The following is a 26,822-nucleotide window of genomic DNA, read 5'->3' as shown; positions in this document are numbered from 1 at the left end:
CACATTACCTGGGAACTGTAGTTTATTTGGGTTGTTCCCAGCATTCTGCCGCAAAGATCAGGGCCAGGGAACTGCAATTCCCACAATCCATTGCAGTGATGAAGCCAACAATGGGAACTGTAGTCTGAAAATATATATAAAAAAACTCCAGACTCCACAATCCCAGGAATCGCGTAATAATGATTTACAGGATTTTAACTCAATCGGGGCTCTGCAATCCGATACACAGCCAATCATTCCCCCTGGGAGAGGCGGGACGTGGTATCCCGCCGCAGCGCTTGGCTCGCTGGGAGTGGCGGTTGTTTCAATATGGCGGATGTTGCTGGCGGCGGAGCTGCTGCTGGAATTTATTGGACTGCTGACAGTATCCTTAATAAACAACAACTTAGTTGAAAAACAGTTCATTTTGATGTATACAGTTGTACAAGCCCTAATTTATCGGCAGCGTCACTGTCATTTCAGCGCATGGCAAAATAAAACCTTAGAGCAACTTTGCCGTTCAAGCCATTGTTCATAAGAAACGCTAACCAGCTACACTTGCTCAAATAATGTTAAAACTAGAAGAAAACACACCGTAACTCAGGTTCGCAGAAAGGTAAGGGTATAGTGAGACTAGGTTTAAAATAAATAATCGGACATTGTGTTCGTTAAATGCGACAATACGAGGTTTAACTGTAACTAAGTGTAAGCAGTTAGACACGACGCGATTTACACTTTGACATTATTTATATGTTTCGTGTCACGTAATTACTTGTGTCAGTAGTACTTAACTCAATTTGAAAGTGAAGAAGTGTTAATTTGGGAAAACCAACATTTTAATATTAATATAACCAAATCAAACCGACGTCTTGACGTTGCTATATTTCCTATGCGTGTCGTAACGGGTTGCTTTGTAAATATATGGAAGTCGCACCTCAGGCCATTTACGTTGTCACTTAAGTTAGCTGCAGTATTGCTGTTCATCACATTTTTATGTAGAAATACTAAATATGCCAACATGGAGGCTACATTGCACTGTAGTTTGGAAGAATACTGTAGCAGAATAACACTGCTAGCCGAGTCGCTGGCTGGGAGTGGGGGATTGTGGGATTGCAGGGGCGCTGTTTGCATTTGTTCTGCAGCTTTATCCTGGAAACCATTAGGACAGCTGTCATATTTCATAATACCCATTCCCGTCATTTCCCTTGATTCTGTATCCTACAGCATCTGACGAAGACCAGCCCATGGTATTTATCCCAGGTATGTGAGTTGTATGTGTTGAACTAAAAGACTATCCTATTTGGATTGTATTTTCTGAGACCTCTGGCTGAGGTGTTTGACAGTTTGCATTGATTCATCACTGGAGTATTTGATCCTTTTTAGTGGTCCCTAGCAAAGTACACCACTGTTAATTAACTAGTCATTTTCTCTTTATTGTGTCATTGCAATTACCTGACAACTGATATACAGTGAAGTTGTTTAATACAATCTCCCCACGTTTTGTATAATGATTTTGTATATTTTAATCAGGAATAACGTTTTGGTGCAGCTTTAAAATGAATCTGTAATTATAAACTATTCCTTTATATGACATAATTGTGTGTTTCCAGTACTCCATGCTTCCTGAAACACGAGATATTGGAAGTATTCTTAGTATAAAAACACAGGCGGTTTTAAATAACGTAGTCTGGATGTTTCTTGCCACTAGAGGGCAGTATCGCTCCATTTACTGTTTACTCTTCGTTGCATAAACCTAACCCAAGTTGATGTAAATAACTAAATTAATGTCTTGAAGAAACCTCCAGTCTTCTATCCAGTGTGTCCCCAGAAGAGGCTCCTTGCAGTAAAGGAGGATGAAGCTAATGTTGGTCTCCAAATACAGACATCAGACCCTTGCCTCAGAGTGCAAATATGGTCAAAGCTTCACTTTTCCCATTTTATCAGCTGGATGTTTGCTTCTGACACATATCAACTAAAGATCGCTGAACTGGTTAAGAGTTAATTGAGGCGCATTCATTTTTGGCTCAGTGGCCAGTTACGTTAAACAGCTTAAGGTGCGTTTCCCTGTGATTTTCGACATAAAACGTTCCTTGAATTTAAGGGTTGTTGCGCAAAGTACTGTAGCATGCTGATCTCAACCCAGCAGTAATATTTACTATATGTGTGCATCTGTGCTTGCAGGCTTGACAAACGAAGCAAACCTGCGAATGGGGCTGAATGTGAAAGTCGCCCGCAGTGAGGAGAGGGTATGTAGGAGGAAGGGCTCTGCTCTCCTCTCCCAGACTGCCCCTGCCTACCAGAAGATGCCTCACCAGAGCTGCACCAGTCCACAGAGCCACAGGGCCCCGGGGCCGCCAGCAGGCCTGGCAGGACACCAGGTTAGACTCCATTCGGACACGTCGTGTATCGTTTTATTTATTTCTAAATCTAGGATCTACCCGTTTGTCACAAAGTTGGCATATCATAACAAATTAATAATAATAAGGTCGGTGGGTGGGTGGGTGGGTTTGGGAAGGGTTGGTGTGCTGCTCATACGTTTAGAAGGTTTCTGTAGGCTTGAAATGGGAACCACCGATGTACGCAAAACAGCACAGCCACTTAGCATAGAGGAAAGTAAAAGACGGCACTATATAACTGAAGGCTCTTGTTTGCAGTGTAAAACAGGACATCCTTTTTCCTTCTGTTTGTGCACTCCAAGCTCAGTAATGGCTCTTACATGTTTCGAGCAGGCACTATCCGAGACGGCGGAAAGCAGGGCGGCCTCCCTGAAGGACCTCTGCCCCGAGGACAAGCGACGCATTGCCAACCTCATCCAGGAGCTGGCCAGGTACTACGCTGATAATAGCAGCTGCAGTAAAGAGCCAGGCTAATACTGTGTGTGCTGTGAGCGGGTCTATAGGTATGGGTTTAGTCTAGTTTAGTTCATGTAAGAAAAAAAAAAAAGAGGAAAGTGACTTTTGGATTACCCAGACCTCCTTGCAGCCTCCCTCTAGCCTGTGTGTGCTGGTCTGTCAACCTGAGCGGTGTCAGTACAGTGTCTGTGTCTGTGCTGCAGGGTGAGTGAGGAGAAGGACGAGACGGTGCAGAGACTCAGAGTGGAGCAGGAGTCCTTTGAGAAGAAGATCCAGCAGCTGGAGGAGCAGAACCAGCTCATTGTCCAGGAGAGGGAGAATATCCTTCTATAACCGCCGTCTGAAAGCTTGATTTAATTTTGTAGTGCTTTTACCACAAGGTATTTTGCGGTGGGATCCATTGATTTAGTTTTGTTAAGAAGTGGGCATATTTGTGATGGCGTTGAACATTATTGCCTGTAGGGCCTTCGGGTCTTTAACACACGCACAAAGCTTAAAGGGATTTGTTTAATATGGGAGCTTTGGGCTGGGTTTCATTTTGCTCCGCAGAACATTAAATAGGAGTTGACAATCTAATGCTAACCCCAGTAGCTGCCCCGGGTAGCACACAAACAGACCAGAGGCAATGAAATTGAAGTAGCAGATTGAAGACTGAAGCTAGGAGATTCTTCTTGATAGTGATGGGGTTTGGGAACAATTGCCAAGCAGTGTTGTGGAAGTGGTTTGCTTGAAACCTTTAACAGCGTCCAGGTTGGTTTCTTACATTCACTTCTAGTTCCAGTTCCACGTCTGTTCAGTCTAGTCAAGTCCAATTACAATTCTCTAATTGTAATTCTCTAATCTCCAGCATTGAATTGGCCTTGAATTGCAACTGACCCCAGCAGTGACCATCGAGCAAAGCCCTGCCGAGGTGTATAGGTTACCTAGCCTTGGCCGGGCCCCGTGGTTTACTAAATTAATGTTTTTTAAACTCGCTGGTACGCTTGTCTTTGCCTACGATAGCGCGTGTGATAGTGTGCATGTGGGCGGGCAGGAGTGGGCGTGGTACACGGGCATCTAAGCTCTTTAATCACTGTGCTCCCCTGGATTTATGAAATCCCAAGGTCAGGGTTATCTGGAAGCTCATTAAAGATTTCTTCAGGTCTTAGTTTTTTTTTTTTTTCCTTTCTATTTCAGTTCATTTTTGGCTTGAGTACAGACATCCTGAGACTCCCGTGCAGCCTGCATAAATACGGTGAAGTGGGAAGCAAACTGACCTGTAGTGGCATGTTGCAGCTTACAGGGGGCAGTGTTTACCAGCTTATGCTCGGTTTCTTGTAGGATACAGCCTTGGGTAAAAGGAGAATGATTCTCTTATGTTTTTAGTGTCTGAGTTTAGGGCTGATCCCAGAAGGCTCACTTCAACCCTGATGCATCAATTCATGGATTTTAATCTTCTGGATTAAATCACTTTTGCCCTTTTTCTTTCTATGATGACTAATGTGTAGCATGGAAACCAAAAATTACAGGACTCTCATTGTGGAATGCAGAACATGCAGCAACATGAATATATAGGTCATTTAAAGCTTAATTAGAAAAGTACTGGTATGCTTCCAACTTATCCAGAAGTAGTGATTAGTGGAGGGTTGTGCGTTCAATTCCAGTGGGTGTACCCTTGAGCAAGGTACTGTACCTAGATTGCTCCAGTAAAAACCGTGCTGTATAAATGGATAACTATGGAAAAAAAAAGGAAAAAAGGGTATGTATAGTAGCAGTTTTAAGTTGCTTTGGATAAGGGCATTTGCTAGAAGATTTTGTAACAATAGATATTACAGACTGGACATTTTCTGTAGTCAGTAGTGGTGGCAGCACTAGAGGTCATTCCGCGCTGATGTCCGTTCTCAATGCACAGTTAAAGGAGGTCTGTTGAAATGCTGCAGATATTAACTGTTTAACACTTTGCTAATACCAATGTGCTGATCCCTGCATTGATTTATTCCCAATGAACTGTAGGGTAATTGAGTGCTTCTCCAACTGCACTACACCAGTCAATGAATTGGTGGGCACCATCTGAAAATCGTTAGAACTTGGCGTAGTGTGATTATATTAAACAATATAATAAATAAATAAAAAAAAACAATGAATCTGATAGTTTACAGTGAGGCTAATAAAATCATAGATACTGGACGTCAACACACTTTAAATTGATAGCCTGGTACACTTAGCTTCCAAAATTCACAAAAAGATGAATTTCAGAGCAAGTCGCAGTACAAGTTAAACTAAGGAGGGCTTTCAATAAGAGACATCAGTAGTGATCCGGAAGGTGGCGGTAGAGCAACAGAATATATATATTTGTCTATTTATGTCTTTCCTCTGAACCCACAGTGGCTGCATTGAATTTGCAGCCGTTTAAAATGCTGATCTTAAAACAACCCCACAAATATGGACTATGCCTGCCTACTCTTCTTTCACATAAGCAATGAGGGAGGTCAGGGATGTTTTTCCCTTTGGAAATCCAAAGTTCAAAAACCATCAACCTTCACTAAAATATGTATGGAAGTAAATGTCATTTCTGTGGAGTATTTTAAGAGAAAGCTTGTTTTTGCAGCTATTCCTCTGTGCATTGTAAATAACCTCCTGCTGTTTAAGATGGGGTACAGTTTTGTAGCTGCAGATCTGCCTGTTCTGTATTCATTGTTTTATTTTCTGTGCTGATAAAATTTTAAAATGAGCTTTTTTTTCCAATCCATTCCAAAAAGCCAAACAATACAATACTTCTGAGGGTTTAAATAGTATAAGGATTACTAATTATATTTATTTGTTTTATTAAATCTCCCTGACTGCTATGAAAACAAGTAAGACTGAACTAATCAGTGATATTTACCTGGTTTTTGATGATAATTTTAATTCGTATAGTCTGTATCTTTCACCATTTTTGGATGTTCTGGCAGTGAACCTTGTTGACTGCTGGGTCTGAAAGTGTTAAAAGAAAACTTTGATTTGGGAGAGCAAGTAAATCTGTTCTGGCCTTGAAGTCGTGTAACACTGTCGAAGAGCAATGGCAGGTGGTTGTCCAGTGCGATGAAACTGATTCACTGGTAGGGGGAGTTTAATAGTGTTGTATAGCCTGAGTGGAATAGCTATGGTGACTTTGATGGCTTCTGGGCCAGCAGAGAATAGGCTAGAAAAAAAATGGTGCAGTGGAAGAAAATCAACACGCAGATAAGGAATAAGTGATAGTGCGAAAAGTTAGTTGGTATAGATTTATGGGTGCTGTGGCATTATCTTGTTAATTCTGAGCTGGCCGTCTGTCATTAGCGTAGCTGTCAGCTGTGAGTCCTTTCATTTTCGTTCCCAGATTGATTTTATGGGGTGAAGTATTTACACCATGGCCTGTCTGAGTGTCTGACAGACTGGCGCAGACCCAAGAAGCCAGCAGGAGTGGGGTTTTGCCTAAAATTCATACTCTTCAGCTTTTCAAATGTCTCCTCGCTACTTAGGAATAAAAAAATAATGAGATATTCCCCACATGTGCACATCTCAGTTTTTTTTATTTAAGGAAACCCTGAAAATGCAATGCAAAAAATGCAAGATGCTTGTTTTTGTGTGACTAATTAAAATCTGAGAGAGATGAGGGCTGGATTGTGGCATTTTGTCTTCTCCGATGTCATTAAAAATAACGCAGAGTATTTCCTTCGAAAAGTGGGGCCTGCTGGTTAATTAATTCGTCCAGAATCTTGTTATGTGTGAAATTAGTTTAAAGGCCAGTTTTGCTGCAACCTGGATTAATCACGATCCTAGATTAAATCGAGGATTAGGCTATATTATGCTTTAATCTTGGAGCAGCAGACATTTTCTGCTTGCTTCTTTAGTGGATATTTTCCTAGTCTAAATCAATCCTGGATTTAACACCGCTTAATCCAGGATCAAGATAGTGCACCGTTAATAATTTCCAGGTTCAGAGTGAGATTAAATCCTTCGTAGGCTGTGCTGGAGAGGAACATGTGAAGCAGGGCATTTCACTTTGCTGAAGGAAAGTTTTCATCTACATATTCAGATTTTTTTAATTTCTCGCTTTTCTTGGTGTCATTATATGTCATGAGCTATGTTATTAACTTTTCTTTTTCTCTTAGATTTGCTGTCCTTATTAACTTCCAGATGCAATAGCCGCTGCTTTATAAAACGGTCCTGAACTTGGTGTTTCATTAGTGAAGAACAATGCCTTCTGCTTGGCTAAATTACTTATTTTTTACACTCCCTGTCAGTAAACCTTAATACAGCATGGAAAAGCCAAAACCGAAGTGTTTTTAGCTCTGTTGAGATCAGCGGAGGGTTCTGTGTCTTGGTTACTTTTTGCAGTGGTTCTCACTGTGGGGTTGGAGGGCTGTTGTGTTTTGTTGGTGTGGCCAGGGTGCTGTTGTGGGATGCTGCTTGTATAAACGTATGTTTTATTCATTTGTTGATTAGTTCATTTCAGCAGCACATTGATCTTATATGGCATCTTATACTTAATCATTGCGGACGGTCCCCAGGGGGAATGCTCTTGCTAGTTGAGTTAGCGCACATGATTGGTCATTACACTGATACCGAGGCGCACTGACACAAGTTGCTAGTTCTGGATGTTAAATAATTGCTGATGAGACTTCCCCTCCCTCCTCTGATCTCTAACAGCCGTGTAGCAGCTGAAAAGTGCAAACATTGTGTGCTCTCGGTGATGCTTACCAGAACTGGAGTCCCCCGCAGCTGTTGTCTGAGCACAGTCTAGAATAGGAACTGCCCTTCTCGGCCTACTCAGAACCTGTCATTGTAAGTGATCCTAGCATGACAGCTAACTGGATCTGAAAAATTGCCAGTGTATTGGATTCAGGGACATGGTTTGACAAGATATTCCAACCATCAGCTGTGTAAAAAGAAAGAACAATGTAACCAAACCAAAAGCATTTCCTTGTATCTTTTTTTAATCTGTCTTTATTCAGTTAACTTTTATGACCTTCCTGAAATCTGCCAGGTATCCTTTTGCAGTTATCAGCCTGCTTTAAATGTATTCCTTTCAATGATTTCATGACCTTAATGCTAGTGTCCTCTCAGGTAGTGAAGCACAACAGTCAAGGGCAGCATGGTCTTCCTGTTGTCATTCTATCAATTAAATCATTGGAACATATTTGCTTAACTGGATTTTTGTTGTTCTTTTTTCCTGCTGGGTGTCACCAGTTGGCAGTTTAAGGACACTCTTTCAAACTTGCAGAGGCTGCAGAGCTGTAAAAAAAAAAAAAAGGCCAAGGCCGCTTTCTCCTCTTCTTATTAAGCAACTTTGCTTGAGCTGATATTAATAATCAAAGGAATGTCTCTACAAAGGGATGGTAGACTTTGCTTTTGAAGATATTAACTGGATGTATTTTTAATTGTAATCTTTTTAATTCACTTTCTCCCTGAAGAGGAACTCTGTGGAAAGTTTGCCTTTGGAATCTGACTGCGTGTCTGCCTGCCTACCGAGAAACGCACAACCCAACTCCTCCTTTGATTGAAATGTTGATTTCTTTCTTTCTCTTTCGTGTTGTGTTTTTTTAATATTTTTTGCCCTCTTCTAATGATGAAGTGTCTCTCTGTATGGCGGCTGGTATCTAATTGAGATGTCCTTGAACAGCTAAATCCCAGCAAGAGTGAATTCTGTCAGAATTGTGAGACAAAGGACGTTTGTCTGAGGGACACATGCTGATAGGGATTTCAACGCACTGTTCCCCCTTTCAGTTTTAAAATTGATTATTCATATTACAGGGGGCTGATGTGGAATGTGCCCTGCAGTGATAATGCCAGATCTATATGTATTACTTATGAAGTGTTTTATCTCTAAAGCAACATGCAGAGAAAGGAGAGGGGAGGGGGAAAAACACGCCTGGAGAAAGCCTGCATCCTAATGCCAAAGTGGTGTGTGCATAAACAGAGTGATCGTGTGCATTAATGCAGCAGATTAACAACAGAAAAGTGGGGTTAAATTGGACTTGATTGCAACATTTTGCTACTTTAGTAGAAGAATGAGACTTTAATAATTTAATGCTAAACATCAATTTGTCAGTGAGCACTTAACTAAGAAGGAATCCCTTTTTTTGGGTGAAACCTCTTTGTTTCTATAGAAACTGTCGCAGCTCTGTTCAAGTAAAACTGCAGGAAAGAAGCCAAAACTTGAAACAATAGTGTAGAGAATCTGGTCAAATGAATATTAAGAATGAAATTGTCTGTGTGTTCTCAGGGTAAAATCAGAAGTTTAATGCGGTTGAAGTGTTTCCGCCTTTGGGAAGTTGCTCTTGCACGGTCACTCAGGATTCCTAGGGGAAGCTCAGCTGTTTCTCTGTGTGCGTGTGTTCGAGAGACGAACCCATTTCTGTTGTGCTCCTTGACCGCCCCTCCTGCTCACGCCTGCAGCAACAGTACCGAGAGTGTCAGGAGCTGCTTGCCCTGTACCAGCAGTACCTGTCCCAGCAACAGGAGAAACTGAACCGCTCCATCTCCCAGCTCAACAGCTCCCAGTCCTCCCAGCAGGTAAGGCATGCCCTCTCACTCTCCTGGTCAAAAAAACAAAAACGTAATGTTCATCTGATTACTGGATGGTACTGTGATAGTGTTTCATAGATGCAGAACCTCTGAAGGCTGGTTACTTGTCTCTACAGTGGGAAATGAAAAGTTAAAAGTAACGCATGGGTATAGTGTATTGTAATCTGCAGTTTGGGAGCATGGCTGACTTTCATCTGTCTCAAACCTCTGGAGCGATTGTGCTAGTAGAGCTGTCAACACTGGTTATTTATGGGACTTTTGTTGTTGTTTCGGAGTCACCAACTGGTTAAACGTGTACAGTCAAGGTTACTTCTCTCCCCCCCTGTCTCTGCTGTGTGGGGCATCAATATTAATGCTGAGCTACTGTCCCAACTGTATAATTCCTACACTGACATACTCTCAGACACATCCATATTGTGGTGTCAGTGCGGTATCTTTTTATTTTTATTTTTTATAACGATCGCTAATAGGAAATATAGGCCGTAAAATGTGCACCGCTTCCGCGGTGACTTTGAGATGAAGGGAACTGTCATTTCTCAGTGGGTTGCTCTTCGCATTGAGTCGTGGGGAGTGCAGCTGCGCCTGTTGCTTCACTTTTAATTTCCTGCGTCTCTGCGCTGACCAGACGCTGTCCTGTCTTGATTGCTTTGAGCTGTGGTGATTAACTGCCTGGCCGTGTCTCCGAACTCGTATTAGTAGCACAGCTTGATAACATTAGAAATTTAAATGCGGCACATTCTTGTGTGCCGAGCATCAATCTCTCCATCGGCCCTATCTATCTGTCTGTCTGCCGGCCTGCGTGTGGGGGTGTGTGTGCCGTATTTTACTGGCTCCTAGGACGGCGCCAGTGCTGGGATTTTGCCTTTCAACATTGGTCTTTAGCGGACTTGAGAGAGTCTGTGCAGTTGCGATTCTGTTTGTAACGCACCCAATTACTGGAATGGGAGAAGAATAAATAGACCATTATATTGGATGCTGAATACATTGGATGCCCCAATCTGTTCCAAACACCTTACCAGTCTTGTACCTCGGTGAGTCAGGGCTTAAGGTTGCCCTGTAGTGTGTAGTCTGTCTTCAATGTGTAGGTTACCCCGCCTGTCCATTCAGAATTGTCCTCTTATTTGGCCTCCACCTTGTCCTGCTCAGGACTTGGTGGCTATGCTCTAGGCTCTGCTGGGGTGTGGCCTTGTGGGAGTCGACCCTTCCCAAACACTGAAAGCAGTGAGAGACGCACATTTTCTGTTGAGCGATGCAGGACTGAATGCCAATAGCAATTACTGCCTGCTTCTAATATTTTTAAGCCCAAAATCACCTACACATCTGCCTGATTGCTCTGTCTGTTTTCATTGCTGCTGGCTAGCTGATTGTTCTTGGTGTGTGGTGTGTGTGTGTGGGGGGGGTGTGGGGGGTGTTCACAGCTCTTCGCAAGACTGCCTCTCACTGCCAGTCCCACGTATCAAACAGACCTTGACTTGAAGTCACTGGAGGGTTTTTGATTTGAATAACTTTCAATAAATAAATAGATTGTGGTCTCAGTGTATTTTTTATTAAGCGCCATCTAATGCAGTAAGTCCTGGAACAAAGTGTAGAGGATTTATTACATGAAGTCCTATGCATGCACTGGACCAGGGAGAAAATCACTATTTGAAGCCAATGTATAAATACCAGAAGAACGGAGGGAAAACGGTGAAACTTGGCATATAATGCCACTGATATACACAGGAAGAGAACAATTTGTACTACCTCTAAATGAGACATACACCAATCTGATGGAAATAATGTCATGCACTGAAGGACCTGCAGAGTTAGGAAGGGTGTTTAAAATCCAGTAACCCAGTCTGATTCTGAATGCCCTCTGACACTATTGACCTTTTTAGAGAAGAGTGTCTTTTGCAGTCCATCCCAATGCAGTCTCACAGACACAGGCTGTCAAAGACTTTTGGAGTTGTGTGGGTTCAAAGCTGATGAATGATTATTGTGTTTGTGTGCCTTTTTTTACACTGTATGGCTGGATGGTAAACCCCTGTAGGCTTGGGACTCTTTCCCATCAGGGTGTTTGTTCTTCCTGTGATCTCTCCCAGCCCTGTTCACTGTATAACGCCAGTCTCTTCTGGCTTCAGAAATTGCCCACTGCCCTGCCTTGCTCGAAGAGGAGCTCAAGGATACGCGCCCGCGCACCTGCACACCGATGCACATGGTTGCGCGCAGCACTTATAAACCACATCCTGTCCTTATTTGTTTGGCTGTGTACCAAACGGGGGAAGCTGAACACATTTCTGTTGTGTTTAACAGCCGCTCATTAAAATCCCGAATTATCCCCAGGCTGCTCTTCACAAGCCACTTCCCAGACAGGGGGAGTGCAAACCTGTCAACCCACTGGCAGGAACACGAGACGCAGGGATCCGGCGACAAGCGCGGAGTCAGGACGCCAGCCTGCCCTCCTAGGGTTGTTTAAACACTTTTGCATGCAGGATAACAGCCACTCATTTGTCTTATTAGTCCCCAGGACACTTCCAGCGAAACAGATGACACACCGTCACTGCTGCTTGTCTGTAGCTTAATTCCCAGTCGTGTGTGTTGCTTTGTGTAGCCCTCCAAAGGTGGGCAGTTGTGTCATCAGAAAATTCGGAGTCAGGAAAAAAAAAAAAAAAAAAGAGAAAAACAGATGCGCAGCCCGTTTCCATAGATCAGCATTAATTTGGGTGTGGCAAGTAGGATTAACTAACCTTCGAGTGCCTCGGACTGAATCCACTTTCAGAAGCCACAGGCGACAGAATCAATAGTAGTCGGTGTGTTCCCGAGAGGTACTTTCCTTTCAGCATGTATAGAGCCTGCGGTTTAATCAAACCCAGGGTTCAGATTTTGTTAAGGGTTTGTCTCCATTTGGCCAGTGTGGAGAAATGTACCTGTTACAAACATTTTCTTCATACCTAGATTTATTGATTGTGTTTTCTCCACCTGAGAAAATCAAATCAGATGTTTACAGGTTTTTTTTTAAATAAATAATTAGGTGTTTCATCTTCTGTAAAGAACAGAGTCTTCAGATTTTAATTCTTAGATCTGCTGTGTGTTGTTCAAAGTCATGTTTGACATTTCAAAAATCAATCTTCAGGAACGGTTTTTCAGTTGTTTCTTTGGAAGATGGTAAAACTGAGCTTGACTTTTTGTGTGTGAAGCTCATCTGAAAGGTTTGGATGTTTTCACCTCATTTAAAATGTTTCTTTTCTTATTGTGTGCTTTTTCCAGCTGCCTTGTGATGCGAACCGAGCCCCTGTGCTCCCCCGGGGGGCTCTGGACGGCTCTTATCTAGGTTTGCCCACTCCCAGAGGGGGAAGCGGAGGGAACATGCTTGGCACTGCCTCCCTCACAGAGCACAGCTTGGCGAGCTCTACTAGGAGACGGGGGCCCATCCCTTCTTGCTCTCCTGCTAACCCTCGCCTGTCAGAGGACAGTGAGCGAGGGGGTGTGCCAGCTGAGCAGCCTCCGGCACAGGGGTGGAGGCCGCAAATGGGTGGAAGTGAGCCACGGCTGGGCCGCCCCTCCCAGCTGCTCTGGAGCTCTGTGGATGGGATGCCAACACGCTCTGGGTCCACCGAACCACGTTTGGGTCACTGCTCTCGCCAGCACAGGGAGCCCCAGCACCCGACCACTGTGCCTCCCTGGGGGGCCAATGGACTGCAGGAGCCACCGGGCCGGCATGCTGCAAACCCCAGCGGTAGTGTGTGGGACAACAGGAGGCAGAAGCTGCTGCTCCAGAAGATGGAGCTGGAGGTGCAGCGGGAGCGGCTGCAGGCCCTGCTGGCCCAGCAGGAGGAGAAGCTGCTCCATCAACACCGGCAGCTGCAGCAGTCCCGCCTGGATTACAGCAGGTATGGCACCAGAGCCCACAGCCTCGCTCTGCTGTAGAATTGGGGAAGGCACTGACACGCACGTGCACACACGTGCACACGTACACATGCACGCACGCGCACACTAAATGCCGTTTGCTCAGATTTATTAAAAACATGTCTGTCGGACTGACATGTTCCTGCATGGGACATCAATTATGTTGTATCCGTGACAACGTGGACAGCATGCTGTATTCCACACACTGAGCAATTCACCAGCTCTTCCAATGCGCTGATTCCTTATCACATGACATGCACTGTGTGTTTAGACTGTATAGACAGTCAACAGCAGTATGAGTTTCTCTCTCAGAGTATCCAACGGTGAGATGAAATGAATGTCAGTTCAAGATGAACTGTATTGAAAATGTCACTTTTATACCAAATTCATAAGACTACAGATTTGATGGCTTTATAACTTTTCACTCCCTCGAGGAACTGACAAAATGAAGACTGAGAGGCCTGCTCTTGGGTTTCTGACCACTCAAAGCATTAAAAGCGACCATGAGGTTTTCTCAGACCAAGTCTACTGAAAAAGTATTTAAAATAATGTGGTCTAAAAGAATCTAAAATAAGTGGTGTGAAATTATATTCACAGGTTTTAGTTTCTACATATTTATTTGTATGCTGCATACATTTGAAAATCAAGTGTTTAAAAATATATGAATTTATTTATGAAAGAGATTACATTCATATACAAGATATCGATAGCCATGCACTTTTTCCCCTTTCTGATTTATTTGCAGAATGATACTTGATGGATTCCCACATCTTTGCATGTTTTGTGAATAAATGTGCATTCTTACAAAGAGAGGTTTTCAGTGCCTTGAAGGTACATTAGATCATGTCAGTTCCAGTGAACTGTAGTGCTGAAGGGGACTGACCTAGGGAAGCTGTGTATCTGTTCAGGTTTCAGGATGCTGCAGTGGCTGAGCTGGAGGACTCGATCTCTGGAGCCTTAGTGCCTGAGACACAGGAGCAGGCACGTGCAGCTGACCGCACCGCCGCAGGACTCGGGTATGGGGCACTGACCTGCCGTAGTTAGGCTTACTCTGCAGCACTTACAGTAAATGTTATCTGATTTATATCACATGTCTGTACTGAACGTCTTTCTGAAGCTCAGGGCTGAATGATTTATCAATGGACACAGGTCTGCCCCATCTGCTTTTCAGGTACAGTTACCTAGTCCAGACTATTTCGTTCCCTGGCTTTAACTGTGGTGGACAGTGCCAGTCAGCTCGAAAATCGACCTTTGAACAAGTTCTTGGGATCTAAATGCTAGATGTTCGTGAGTTCTGAAGAATACAGAAAAAATGCCAAAACAATAAGAAGTCAGGCTTAAAACAATAATAACAGTCAGGTGCTCTTAATGGCTCAGTGGCCTCCTCTTGCACAGTCCTCTGCTCTTGCCTGTGTGGGACTGCGTCTTGCTCTCTTAACAGCAAACATGACGGATTAAAGAAAGTGAAACGATGGTGAAATCGCGAGGGTGACAGCCTGTCACGGGGTAATGTTGCTTAATGATCAGCAGCAATTAATGTGCAAATTTGGCATAATTAGAGGAAATTAAAGGTGCTTAAATTTGCCTTCCCTTAAGAAATATTCAGATGGAAGCCGTAAATAATTCAGTTCTCCCTGGGCTTGCTGACTTACTATGTGTTGGGAGTTTGTTTGAATAGAATACCAATCTTGATTTTTGTCACAGGAAATTAAGGGGGGGGGGGGCACTGCTAAGTCAGGTAATTGTTTTCCCGTGTCTCAGAGTGACATCCATTCTTCATAAAGTGTCACCATTCCCACTGGGATTCTCCTTAAGTTTCCATTGTACTGTAGGAGGGAGGGAGAGGGAGAGAGAGAGAGACACACACATTTTTCCTCACTCTGCATTCTGTTCGGTTTACATCAGGAGCACAGGCTTGTGTACCAGGAGACCACCATGTTTGTTTGGTGTGTCCCAGTAAGCACTGTGCTGGTAAAAAGGCTCATCAATTTGTTTGAATTGTTGAATTGAATTATGAGTCTACAGAAAAATACATATTTTTTTTATTTTTCCCCTCTTCCACATTCGACCTAAACTCATAGAAACATTCAGTATGTTTATATTAATTTGACTTGAGTGGAATGTTTTACTGCTAGTTTTTTTTTGCAGTAGGCATGTATATAACATTCCTCATACCTGAAGCCAGTATGTATGGAGAACCGAGCTGTGCCCTGCACTTTTCCCCAGGTTGACCTCGGTGCAGAGAAGGACTTCCCCCAGTGGACTGGTGTCGCCGCAGGAGGCTAGAGCTCCCCCTGGTGTTTCGGAGGACCCAGTTGAGAGAGCAGTCCAAACTGGGAGGAGCCTCTCTGGGCAGGAGGAGGAGCCTGCAGCCTCACAGAGAGAGAGCCCTCGCCACTCCAGGGGTGATAAATGCATTGAGATCTCTACCCAAAGTGGCAGCCAGGCTGTACTTATGGAAGCTTTTATATAGTAGATTGACAATCTGGTGCCTGTTTTCCAGACTCACCCATTTGTGTTGCTGTCCCTTTTCCCAGGGGCTCCTACTGTGACCAGGAGGGATACTGCCACCTCTCCAGCACTCACATTGAGCCAGACAATCCCTGTGCCCACCGCCATTTTCCCCAAGAACCCAGATCCCTGGTAAGCCTCTGTCAAACCTGTGTGGCTATGTTCCGAAAGACGTCCCCTCTTACTAGTCTCAAGTCATTCTCTGGTATTGTCAATGCAGTTTTAATGTTCTCTATTTGATGTGGCATATCCTGCCAGCAACAGAATACACTGTAATTACATCTCTCTGACTGCACAAATACACTTTAATGAGGGAATGCAAAATATAAAAACACGAAATGCATTGGTGCAATTGCTCGGTTGCCATCAGTCATTTTGGCTTGATTGAACTTTGACTTTGGCATCCATTGTGCTTAGGGATTGTCCACATGCTTTTGTGTTGCTGTTGCCTAGCGACAGTACTGCAGTGCTCAGTTAAGTGGCCTCCTTTTTGACCGTAAATTAGCACAGCTTAACTCTTGATCCACCTTTTGACCCGTCTTCTCATCTCCCATGTTTTGGTGGCACTTCCATGGCTGTCTGTGACCCAGAGGATTACATGCGAAATCCTCTTCCTTGCCTCTGAGACTGTGCTGGCTGGCTCTCTGAGGTTTCTGTGCTTGTTCAGTAGTGAATACTACACCAGACCTCCGTACAGTACTGTGCCTTGTCATCTGATTGTTTTGTTTAAATACACCAAGTATATTTAACTTTTAACCAAGTATTTTTAGTTTATTTTAATGAGAGAAACTTTGCACTATAAGGAAGATGCGTTGATGTAATGGTGTTTATCTCATGCACTGATTGGTTTCATGGCCTCACTGTGCGTGGCTCTGTTGCTGGTGTTTTTGTTTTTTAGGCATCCTTCAGAAATGAGGCTGAGGACACATTAACAGCAGGGTGTGTGCTAACTGAGTTAATGTTCATTTCAAAGACAACCTGTATTCCTAAATTCACTGAATATCTCTTTGGTCCTCAAGTGATTTCTCAGAACATTTCTGATGGGGTCATCAACTCTCTCTTAATGAAGCAATTCTGATTGGCTTGTCGTGAATGTAGATTGTATGCAGACGACCATTAAGAAGAAATTAATAATTCTCCTGTGTCTCTGAGTAGTTATGTGTTTATGTACATTTGTATGTGTATATAAAGTCTATTTATTTATACAATAACTGTATTGTAACCATATCTAATATTGTATTTATTATAACTGCTAATGCTTTCAAAATCCGGTATTCTGGGTTTATTTGATTAAAGTATAAATCTGACTTTATTATAGTCAGAGGCAGAGTGTCAGTAACACCTGTGTCCAGTTTTGATCTTTATTATGACTATTGCATTGTTTTAAGAAATTAAAAGGCAGATTTATCCTCTCAGTCACACAGTGTATTTGAACACCTTTAACTAAATGTGAGCAGGGCTGGGTATACGCTCTGGTCTTGGTCTCTAGGCACTTGAGGACTGAAGGAACCCTGTTGAAAGGGAACAGGGCCTTGGAGACAGTAGTGTGTCACCCCAGCATGCGATCCTTCTGAGAAGATAGGCAGGCTGGCAGAGAAAAAGTCTGAACTCCCCAGGAGGCATGAGTGCTGTGAATAACATTGCTTTCCAAAAAAAGAAAGAAAAAAATAAGTTTATCAAAATGCATTTTACTCCTCCATTGTTTTCCTTCTGATAGTCTTACATAAACAGTGTGCCGTCGCAGTGGGACCGGGTACTACAGTTAGTGTTTAGTCTGCCACAGATAACGGGCTGCACTTACTTACCAGTGTGTTTGCTTATGAACTTTTTTCATGATTTATTTATTAAATTAAGATTATTTATTTTTCCACTTGCAGAAGGTTATTGAATGGATCAAGCTTGTAGTTGGTTGATATTCTTGTAGTGGTGCAAAATCAAGAGAAGAGAAAGGAAGAACAAACAATTAAGTTTGGGTGCCAGAGCCCTGAGGACCGAATAGATTGACCATCACCATGCCAGAGCAGGGTTTGTACTCATTAGCAGTATACCTCCATAGAAAATATCTGTAGAGAGTAGAATTAGTTAATATAATGTAAAAATGTAGTTTGTTTGTTTGTGTGTGTGTATATATGTGAATACATACATATTCCACCCCACCCTGCAGCAGCAATACATAACAAATTATGCAGATGATCCGAGAACGGGCAAATTGTAAAATTCGTATTCGCTTTCAGTAGTCTTCCCAGGAAATGTATTGCAGGGAAAAAGGCACAAAATATTGGTCAGATTTACTGTTCAAGAATGACTGGGGCAGAACTCATGAAACGTGGCGATGTGCACATGCAGCAGAGGGGGGGGGAGGGGCAACAAGCAACCAGCGAAGCAACACGCCACTGGCATCAGTCACTATCCCCCTTCAATTACACAAAACAGACCAGCAAGGCTCATAGAGCATTTTAAAAGAAAAATACAACTTCTTTACTAAATATGTCACTTACTTGCTTGTTAGCCAGCGCCTTCCTTTCAGACCACAGACGATTTATAACGACACCCAGCACACTTCCCCTAAACTTGATCTAGTCTAAGGCACAGTGGTGCTCCTGCTCACAGTTGAGGTTGCTGTAATGTACAGCTAAGGGGAAGTTTCATTAAACACTAGTAAAGGCCATTTTCTTGGATTTGCACTTAGTTTCTTGACATACAACTATTTATTTATTTATACTCTGCTCTGTGCAGTGTTACAAAATTCTTTTGCAAGTGAAAAGTATAGAAGACGGGCTGTGTTTGATTTGAACCTAATTTTGCTGGTTTTCAGTAGAGACAGACACAATTAATAAGTAAAGAGTCCTTTTGTTCTTTTTGTACATATGGCTATAATTGCATTTCTTGAAAAAATCAAAGTGGGAACTGAGTAGTTTTTTTTTTGCTTTGCTTGTTAGCATATCAAACGCCAGGTTAGATTTAACCTTGTTCACTTAATATGGGGAAAACAAAATGAATGTTTTGAGTTCAACTCTGTCCACACTTTGTGTGTAATACAAAATTTTTTAGCAGGAATATGCAGTCTATTCAATTAGTAAAGTGTGATTAGCTATGGAAGACATAATAAAACAAAAGCGCAAAAGCTATCTCATCTAGTTATCTGTAATTTTGTGGTGATATGTGCGGCAACATCTTTTCTGCCATCTTGGCGAGCTTAAAAAATAACACTCTTGAAAATAAGAAGTGTGGAGCATGCTTGTGGTGAGAGGCGCCAGTGTCTCTAACGGTGTGGCTTGTTGGGCTTTAGTACTCGATGGCAGTCCCATTTCTGCACCTTTCATGTGTCATTTAGCCCAATGTATTCATATCCTCACACAGAGTGTAGAGTTTGTGTTGGGGTTGCCTGTATGGCTGTGACTTAGCGCTGTTTACATGCTGTCTTTGTGTAATCTGTAGTATTGAAAAAAACTGGCTGCTGCAGAATGTGCTGAGTACTTACTAAACGCTAAACACTTGTCGACAGCCTGTTAAAATGCAGTTAAATGCTTTAGTTTCTTGTCCCCCCCTCTCGATATAGAAAACATGGACTGTCATCACTATAGTACAAAATTAACTTTTTTTTTTAGTTTTTGTTATATTGTGTAGATCTTAACAGCCTTTTATTGCTGAGAACATTTTTTTGGGATGCCGTTTAACTTCTCACTTAAAACAGGGAGATTAAGCCATTTACAGCTGGCTTTTTAAATCCATTAACTGTGTATTATAGAGAGTCATTGTGTTTTTAATCTTCTCCTCTTAATACAACTGTACAGTTCCTTTTCCAGATCACAAAGGTTTATTTTTTTCCCCTCCTGCGTATCAGGAGGCTTTTGTTAATGCTACTCTCATTTTAATCCACAATAAACGGCACTGAAGATAAGCGAATACTACAGAAATGTCTGCCCTCCCATTAGCCAACTGTTCGTATTGCTGTTGTCCAATATTCAACGATGAAGGCTGTGCCTGTGTTCTGAAGGAATCATGTGTGTCGTTCCTTTCACAGTTAGACCATGGTTAATTTTGCAATGTTTATATGGTGGGCTTAATATTTTCAGTGTTTATATTTTGTTTGCTTTAGGTTAAAATACAGTGTAGTATAAATAATGTATGTTCTGTGAAACGGCTGCAGTGTCCTGTCCGGTCTTCCTCTCTGCTGCGTCCACCTCTGATTCAGGTGTCCACTTTAATTACATTTTTAGCGGTCATACTGAACTTTAAAGGTGTCTTATCACACTGAACTGGTCCTATGGGTTAATGTAACATTTCAGGGTTTTAAACCAGAAAGAAAGTATTGGCAAAATTAATCTGTAGGCTACAAGTTGTTACGTTTAAGCCTCCAAATGTCTACTAAGTTTTATTTAATAAGATTTCTTTGGTATTCACTATATCTCACTGAAGGCAAGCTGAGTTCCATTAGCTTAGGTGGCGCAATCCTGCAGTAGGTTTAATTGAATTGAGTTCTTTATTAATGACAAGGGAATGTGAATTTCTATTGAAATAATGGAAGAGCAGGATGAATTCGAGAAACCATGTGAATTGCTTAAATTTTTTAATTAAATTTCCCCTTTAAGTAAAAAGGTAATTAATCTGACAGCATGTGTTAATTTTTTTTTTTTTTCGCCTTAATGTGAAATATTCTTAAGGTTTAAAAATAGCTCGGCAAGAAAACCATTGGTGAATGTTTCTTGTAATTCAAAATGGGAGCATTGAAAATGTGTTCACTACAAATTTGTCTGCTGTAATTAACAAAAAATGTATGGAAATAAACAAGAGTTTGATCACTTTTAATTATTCATTAATAGTTCATGACTAAATCATCTACTATGAAGTTTTAATTTTAACCAGAGGTAATGAAGTTGTACTACATACACACACATCTATATTCCCTATAAAGTACTTTCTTTTCAAGTATTCTGTTAATCAATGCACAGAAAATACTTTGATATGTATAAACGTATAATCAATGTAAAGCAGAGGATGTGGAAACTGCAGTATTGTTGCAGAAGGAATAAGCACCAGTGAAAGTTATGTTTAATAAATATTTAATTGTAGTTACCATTTGGAGGTGATATTGCATTATTCATTCTGAATCTGATTTCAGAAAATCAATGGAGCATGCCATTTTAAGGGTTTCTTTTTCATCAGAGGGGGAGAATCCAAAGCATAAATGTAAAGCAAGACACTGATACTCAGACCAGGCCTTTTCTGGGCTTTGTTAATGCACAGAATCTGTTTTGTGTTCGTATATTATCAGTTGAAAGCAGCGGGATGTTTGTTGTTACATTAAAAAAAAAAATATATATATGAGCTGCACTAATTTGTATCTGTTTTGTAAAGTAAGAACCACTCTGTGTGACTGAAATCTCTCGCCATGAAACTGCATTCCTTTCTGTCCTCTGTAGTGATTTAGTCTCTGAGTTGAATGTACTCCATTAGAGTGTCTCTGGCAGTCAGCGTGTTGGTTAAATACCTGGCCTCTTCATCTATCACTCGGTTGCAGAGACAGTTTGTCACTGAGGCTGATGCTGGAATTATCCCATCTGTACAGAACAGCCGTACATCGGTAACAATGTGTTGATGTTTAATACATATATATTTTTTGTAGTCAAGATCATCTTTGTTGGTCCCTCAATTGTACGGGCAACCTATTCTGTGTCTGGTCAGGCTGGACAGGGTTTGAACTTGGCTAGCACACTGCATAAAAAGTTACAGAAGCACAAAACCATTTGATTAGGCAGTGGAATTGTACCAGCAATATTTGTAATCCTTGAAAGATCCTCGTGAATCGCCAACGTTCACAGCATGGCCTAGTAGTTTATCCCACTGAACCACAGAAGTCTCCTCTTTCCTATAGTGTGCGGCCATCTTTCTGTTTAGTCTTTCTGTAGTTTCTGTATTCGTTGGAGATATTGATGCTCCAATTCTACAGGGATAAAACTATTGTTTGTTTCATGTGGAAGAAAAACAACTCTACTCATTTACTTGAGAACTATGTTTTAGAGAGATGAGAGATTTACCATAAAAGTACTTTGATCCTTTTTTTTGTGACTGAATCTTCATTGCCTGACGGGCCCCCCTGTGGATTAGTTAATGCATATTTAAGGAAATGGAGAACATCTGCTCACAATGACCTCTTCTGGGCTTTTTGTGCAATGTGAAGTGCAGCGCAGGAGAAAACATAAAAGCAACTTCACAAACTAGACTTCACAACTATCTCTGCGTGAGTAAACACATTGTCTTCAAAAAGGGTGCAAACACAGCTTTTTAAAATTTTAAATCTCCCCTAAAAACACATGCATTTGACTGGGGCTCCTCTTAATGAGACCTCTCCAGTTCATTGGCTTTAATAGGAGCTATTTGTATCTCCGAGTTCTAAGGTCTATTGGCTCCAGGTATTGATTCGATGGAAATTGACATGCTGGGTATATATTTACCCTTATAGGATTTTTATATTACCATTTTGGCTTTTAATGAGTAGGCCATTCATGCGTGACATCAATCATTAATGGGAGAGCAAATGAAAAGAAAGGGGAGAAACTCGCACTAAACAACTGTTTGAACGCAAAGTTTGTTTTGCAGTGTGATTTTTCGAGTTTTGCTGTGCGCTGCATTTAACATGGGCATGAATACTAAATGCCCCAGAGTCATTGAGAGACGTGGTTCAAGGGGCCCACTGAGCTGGGCAAACTGGCGCAAAGTGGTATACGCCTGTACATAAGAATGATCCCACTTCCTCACACTGCGAGCGCAGGTAACGAGATGGCAGGCGTCCGGGGTTAATGATTGATGGCAAGTTAAGCGGTTCGTAATGAGATTCTCATTGCTAACTCACTTCGCTGAGGGCAGGAAGCGTATTGGAGAATCAACAGCAATAAACGAATTGCAAACCGCCAGGAACCCTGATCGCCTCCCAGCCTTGAGGTTATAGATTGAGAATGAGCCTTATAAATGGTGAGCTCTTAGTCTTTGTTTTTATACCCCCCCTGTCAACTGAGGAGAATCTTTCTAATTGAGCACAGTGATTGATGGATGAATTTGACATTACTTTGACTGTCAGCAGCAATATTTTTGCCAGCCTTTTCCATTTCCATTTTAGGTATGTATGCATTTATTTATTTATTTTGAACTTTTATCCAGTAGGGGTGTTAACCTGAGATCAAGAGTTTGCAGGCTATCTCCCTGAGTAGTACAAAGCCACCGTTTACTCCGTGATTAATGACCATGGGTTATAGAGGAAGCTCTCTAAGTGTGCAACAGTGCAACACATTATGAAGGCGGTGCAAATGAGCGATTTTAGTGAGAACTTCTCTGTGGAAGCATGTCTATCCTTCCGTGGTTGTGCGGTTTTAGTTTTTCGCAGGTGTTTGTGTTTGTGTAGATGCCTCTTTCACTAGAGGGGGCTGTATATGGCTTTTTCAGAATGGGTGTGGGTCGGAGTGGGTCACTCACATGGGCATCAATCAAGGCGCTTTCTGGCCTGACGCCTCTGTAGGGCCCTTCCCCTGTCATCAACCTGGGGACTCATTGCGAACATACGAGAGATGTAGAATTGAGATTGGGCCTAAGTGATATTAATGTTCCACGACCACTGCTGATGAACCTTGAAAAAGCAATAAAGCCTGCCGAGTCTTTCGATAAATATTACACTGCGAGGCCATTAACATTCTGACGCAGAGCCCCAACACCCCCCCACCCTAGCTGCCTTCTACCCCCCCCTCCTCCCCCAACCACCCCCTGCTTATTATAGATTGTAACCGGCGGTATAAAATACATTATTCATATTCAGTGTGTCACCCAGTGATGGATTGCTGTTTGAGAGGCTGTCCGTTAAATAAATCAACAAATAAAAATGCAAATTCTCACATTTCAGCGCAGCCTCACCGGGGCCTCAAACACGGAATGAAAGCCCCTAACAGATATTGACAGGCGCAAGGAGAGCAAATGAATAAGACAGATTAACTTACAGGGACTCCAGTTTTCTGTATTTCTCCCCTCTCCTGCCAATGTGTCTCGGGTCCTGAAGCCGTCTTGCTTTCTCGCTTGCTCGCTCGCTCAGTCAACCACCATTTAAAGTTTGTCTGGATGTTGAATATTGGGGAAATGCCAGGATATTACAGTTGGGGAGGTGTCTGTTTTCATTTTTGATCTGTAAGAAAGCAATGTGGCAGGAGGAGGATTTTTCCCTTCCGTTGCTAAATGAAAGAGGCTTGCGTCATGTTGCAGCCTTGCAGCAATCTGTGCTTTGAACAGAGAGTGCTTTTGGCACAGCAAGGAAGCCAAACCAGTGGAGAAATGGGCCTTGTGTAGCAGAGTTTTCTTAAGTGTTTAAATTTGCAACCAGCAACTTTCTCTGGAGACGGTAGACCCAAGCCAGTGATGAGCGTCTTCAATCAGATAAGTAGTCTTTTCAGAAGATAGAAGAATGGTAAAGAATGAGCACAATGGTCCCTTTATTGAACCGAATGTGTGGTCAGGTCAGTGTGCCATCAGCATTCAATCAGTGTGACCGATCAGATAAAACCCTAGTATTTGAAGAACAGCCTCTCAACCAACTGGTCAGGGTCTTTTTCTCTGGGGTCAGGGGAGTTCATTGGGCCAGTTGGTTGAAGGAGCTGTTGACTGTAGACTGTCGGCATCAACAAGTGGCCAGCGCACCCCAGCAGTGGAGAGATGCAAATCAATGCTGTTTAAAATGAATGGGGAATTCTGCTGGCAACATCAGAGAGTGAGATTTAGAATTCATGTTTTAAATCTGAAACCTACTTGTCCGTCTATGTACCGTTGAATTATTTATCAGGTGCCGGAATGTGGTTTTGAATTCCTATTAGTTAATATATTTATTTATGTTGACTATTTTACAGGGTGGGTGGGTAAGCAGCCTCTAACACTTCTTCGCTTGCCTTTTCCCCATTGTGCCACTTATATGGCACACTTGCCGACCATTTACACAAATCTGAAGTAGATTTCTTCTCTTGGCAAAAGTGGCTTCTAAACCTGTATACAAAATGAGCAGTGCAGGATGTACACAAATGGTTATGCTCTTTATGGCAATAAACTTTTTGTTGCCTTGCAGAATTAATAATTTAAGAAAAATGAGGCTCTTCTCTTTAATAAAAACAGCTTAGTGAAAATAGTTTATTTTCCCTGTTTTAGGGAGAAAAAACAACTCCGGAGAATACTAAACAGGAACTTAATCTTTATTATAGTAGGACTGCCCTTGGAACTTCGGTCCACAAAGTCATTAGCTACACGCTTATACTGTGTAGATTTTCTCCTTCCCTGAAATATTAAAGTGCAGGAGAAGACTGCCTGCATACTGATCTATCGGTATTAATGCCAAGAAACCTGTGTCACCAATCATTACATTCATGTGTTTTTCTTCTCTTTTTTTGGGGGGGAATGTTCACACTCTCCTGTGTGCCATGTATGCAAATCCAGGTCAGACCAGTCCTGCCTCGCCTGAACTCACCCTGCATGCTTTGCTAATTTAATTTCTGGAAGCCTGCTGCAATAGGACACAGCACATCCATTGTACCTTATTAGATTTATGTGTTTTTAATATCTTTACATTAAATCTATTTGTCGGTCATCTATCAAAATGCAGCCCTGCTTGTGTACACCGTCACCTGGAGCTTGCGGCCAGCTGCTCCCCTTTGACTAGGAGATCATGGATGATTTCCCTGTACTAGATATCTTCAGCGGGCCGCGTTTGAGCACTGCTACGTCTGTCTGCGCTTTATTGAAAGACTGATCTGCGATTCACCTGTCAAACTTAAACATGTGCCCACTAAGCGTGATTGTCTTTTGTTTGTGTGCTTTGTCAGCTTGGATGCGTCTCTTATCGAGCTCCTGGAAGCTCTGAGTCCTGTCTCCAAGCCCCGTCTGCCCAGACACTCGAGGCACTCTGTCCAGAGGAAGTCCACTCTGTCCACCCCCCGGGCCCGTCCGCCCTTCCGAGGCCCAGCGACCCCTCGCTCTCCCTGGGGGATCTCCTCGGCGCAGGTGGGCTCTGAGGAGGAGCTGCAGGAAAGTCAAATTCTGGAGGAGATCTTCTTCATCTGCTGACCATGTCCCAGGGCAGCGCTTTAAGACTGGGCACTAAATGGCAAGAAGAGTGCCCCTGCTTCACCCTCATCACTGCAAGACCTTCTGTCCAAATCCTCTTAGTTTAAAAGGTATCCTCAGATAAACACTAAAGAGACAGCAGCCGACTGACAGGCTTCACTGAAGAGTAGATAACAGTTTTCTCACAGCCTCCCCAAGCAAGCGCTCTGTCGGCGGGCAGGTTTCCTCACAGCGGAGTGTGTCACAGCACTGCAGACGAAGCGCTATGGCGCTGCTCAGAACAGACTTGCTCTGCTGAGATAACACTTCAGAGACTGGCTGTCCAGATCATTACTGCACACACAGCACGCACTTCAGAGACAGGATTGCTTCAGTGAGTGTCTGCAGACACTGAGGAGGGCCTTGTAGGTAGAAGTCCAAATAAATTAAAAGAAAGATTTCTCTGACTTCGATATGTAACCCAGTGCAAACTTTACAGCAGACTGTTCCGCAAGCCGCTACTATGCAGATGTACTAAACTACTTTCATGTCCTGCACAGTCAGCCCCCCATCAACATGGCACACCTGTAGGACAGTCTGATTAATATGCTACACTCATACCCTGTCGGAGAGTATATGTAAAACCCTCACTCTCAGATTCAATATGTAGCCAGGAAAATGTTACACAGGTGTAGATGGTGTAATATCAATGTCTGTCTTGATCATTTTGTGCAGTTTGCTGCTTTTCTGCACAGGGAAGAACCAGGGCTCGTTTCATTCTGCATTACAATTGTCAAAGTGTTTCAATATATTCACTAAGAATCTTCACTGTTTTGTTGTGTTGGATTTGAATTGAATTTGTATAACATGTCAATTTGTTTTTATTATGACTGATTCAAATTGTTGCATTTTTAAGATTGCTTTTATTCCAATGTTTTTTGGTAGGCAATGCAAATAACTGTACTAACCTGCATTTTTATATTAAATATTTATTTTAGTTAA

At 42.4% G+C, this 26,822-nt stretch overlaps 1 protein-coding gene across 1 annotated transcript; it reads left to right on the top strand.

Annotated features, from left to right (window-relative positions):
* kiaa1328 (KIAA1328 ortholog) lies at positions 1-26,822 on the top strand. Its single transcript, XM_066710704.1, has 11 exons — positions 1-364; positions 1,204-1,239; positions 2,161-2,357; positions 2,709-2,806; positions 3,035-3,150; positions 9,223-9,347; positions 12,606-13,228; positions 14,153-14,260; positions 15,471-15,649; positions 15,782-15,887; positions 25,601-26,822. The coding sequence occupies exons 1-11, from the start codon at positions 310-312 to the stop codon at positions 25,839-25,841; spliced, it is 1,884 nt and encodes a 627-aa protein (XP_066566801.1). The 5' UTR covers positions 1-309; the 3' UTR covers positions 25,842-26,822.

The sequence above is a fragment of the Amia ocellicauda genome, chromosome 8 (assembly GCF_036373705.1).
Source record: "Amia ocellicauda isolate fAmiCal2 chromosome 8, fAmiCal2.hap1, whole genome shotgun sequence".
NCBI lineage: Eukaryota > Metazoa > Chordata > Actinopteri > Amiiformes > Amiidae > Amia > Amia ocellicauda.
The sequence above is the reverse complement of the archived record's forward strand: the minus strand, read 5'-3'. Positions and strand labels throughout refer to the sequence as shown.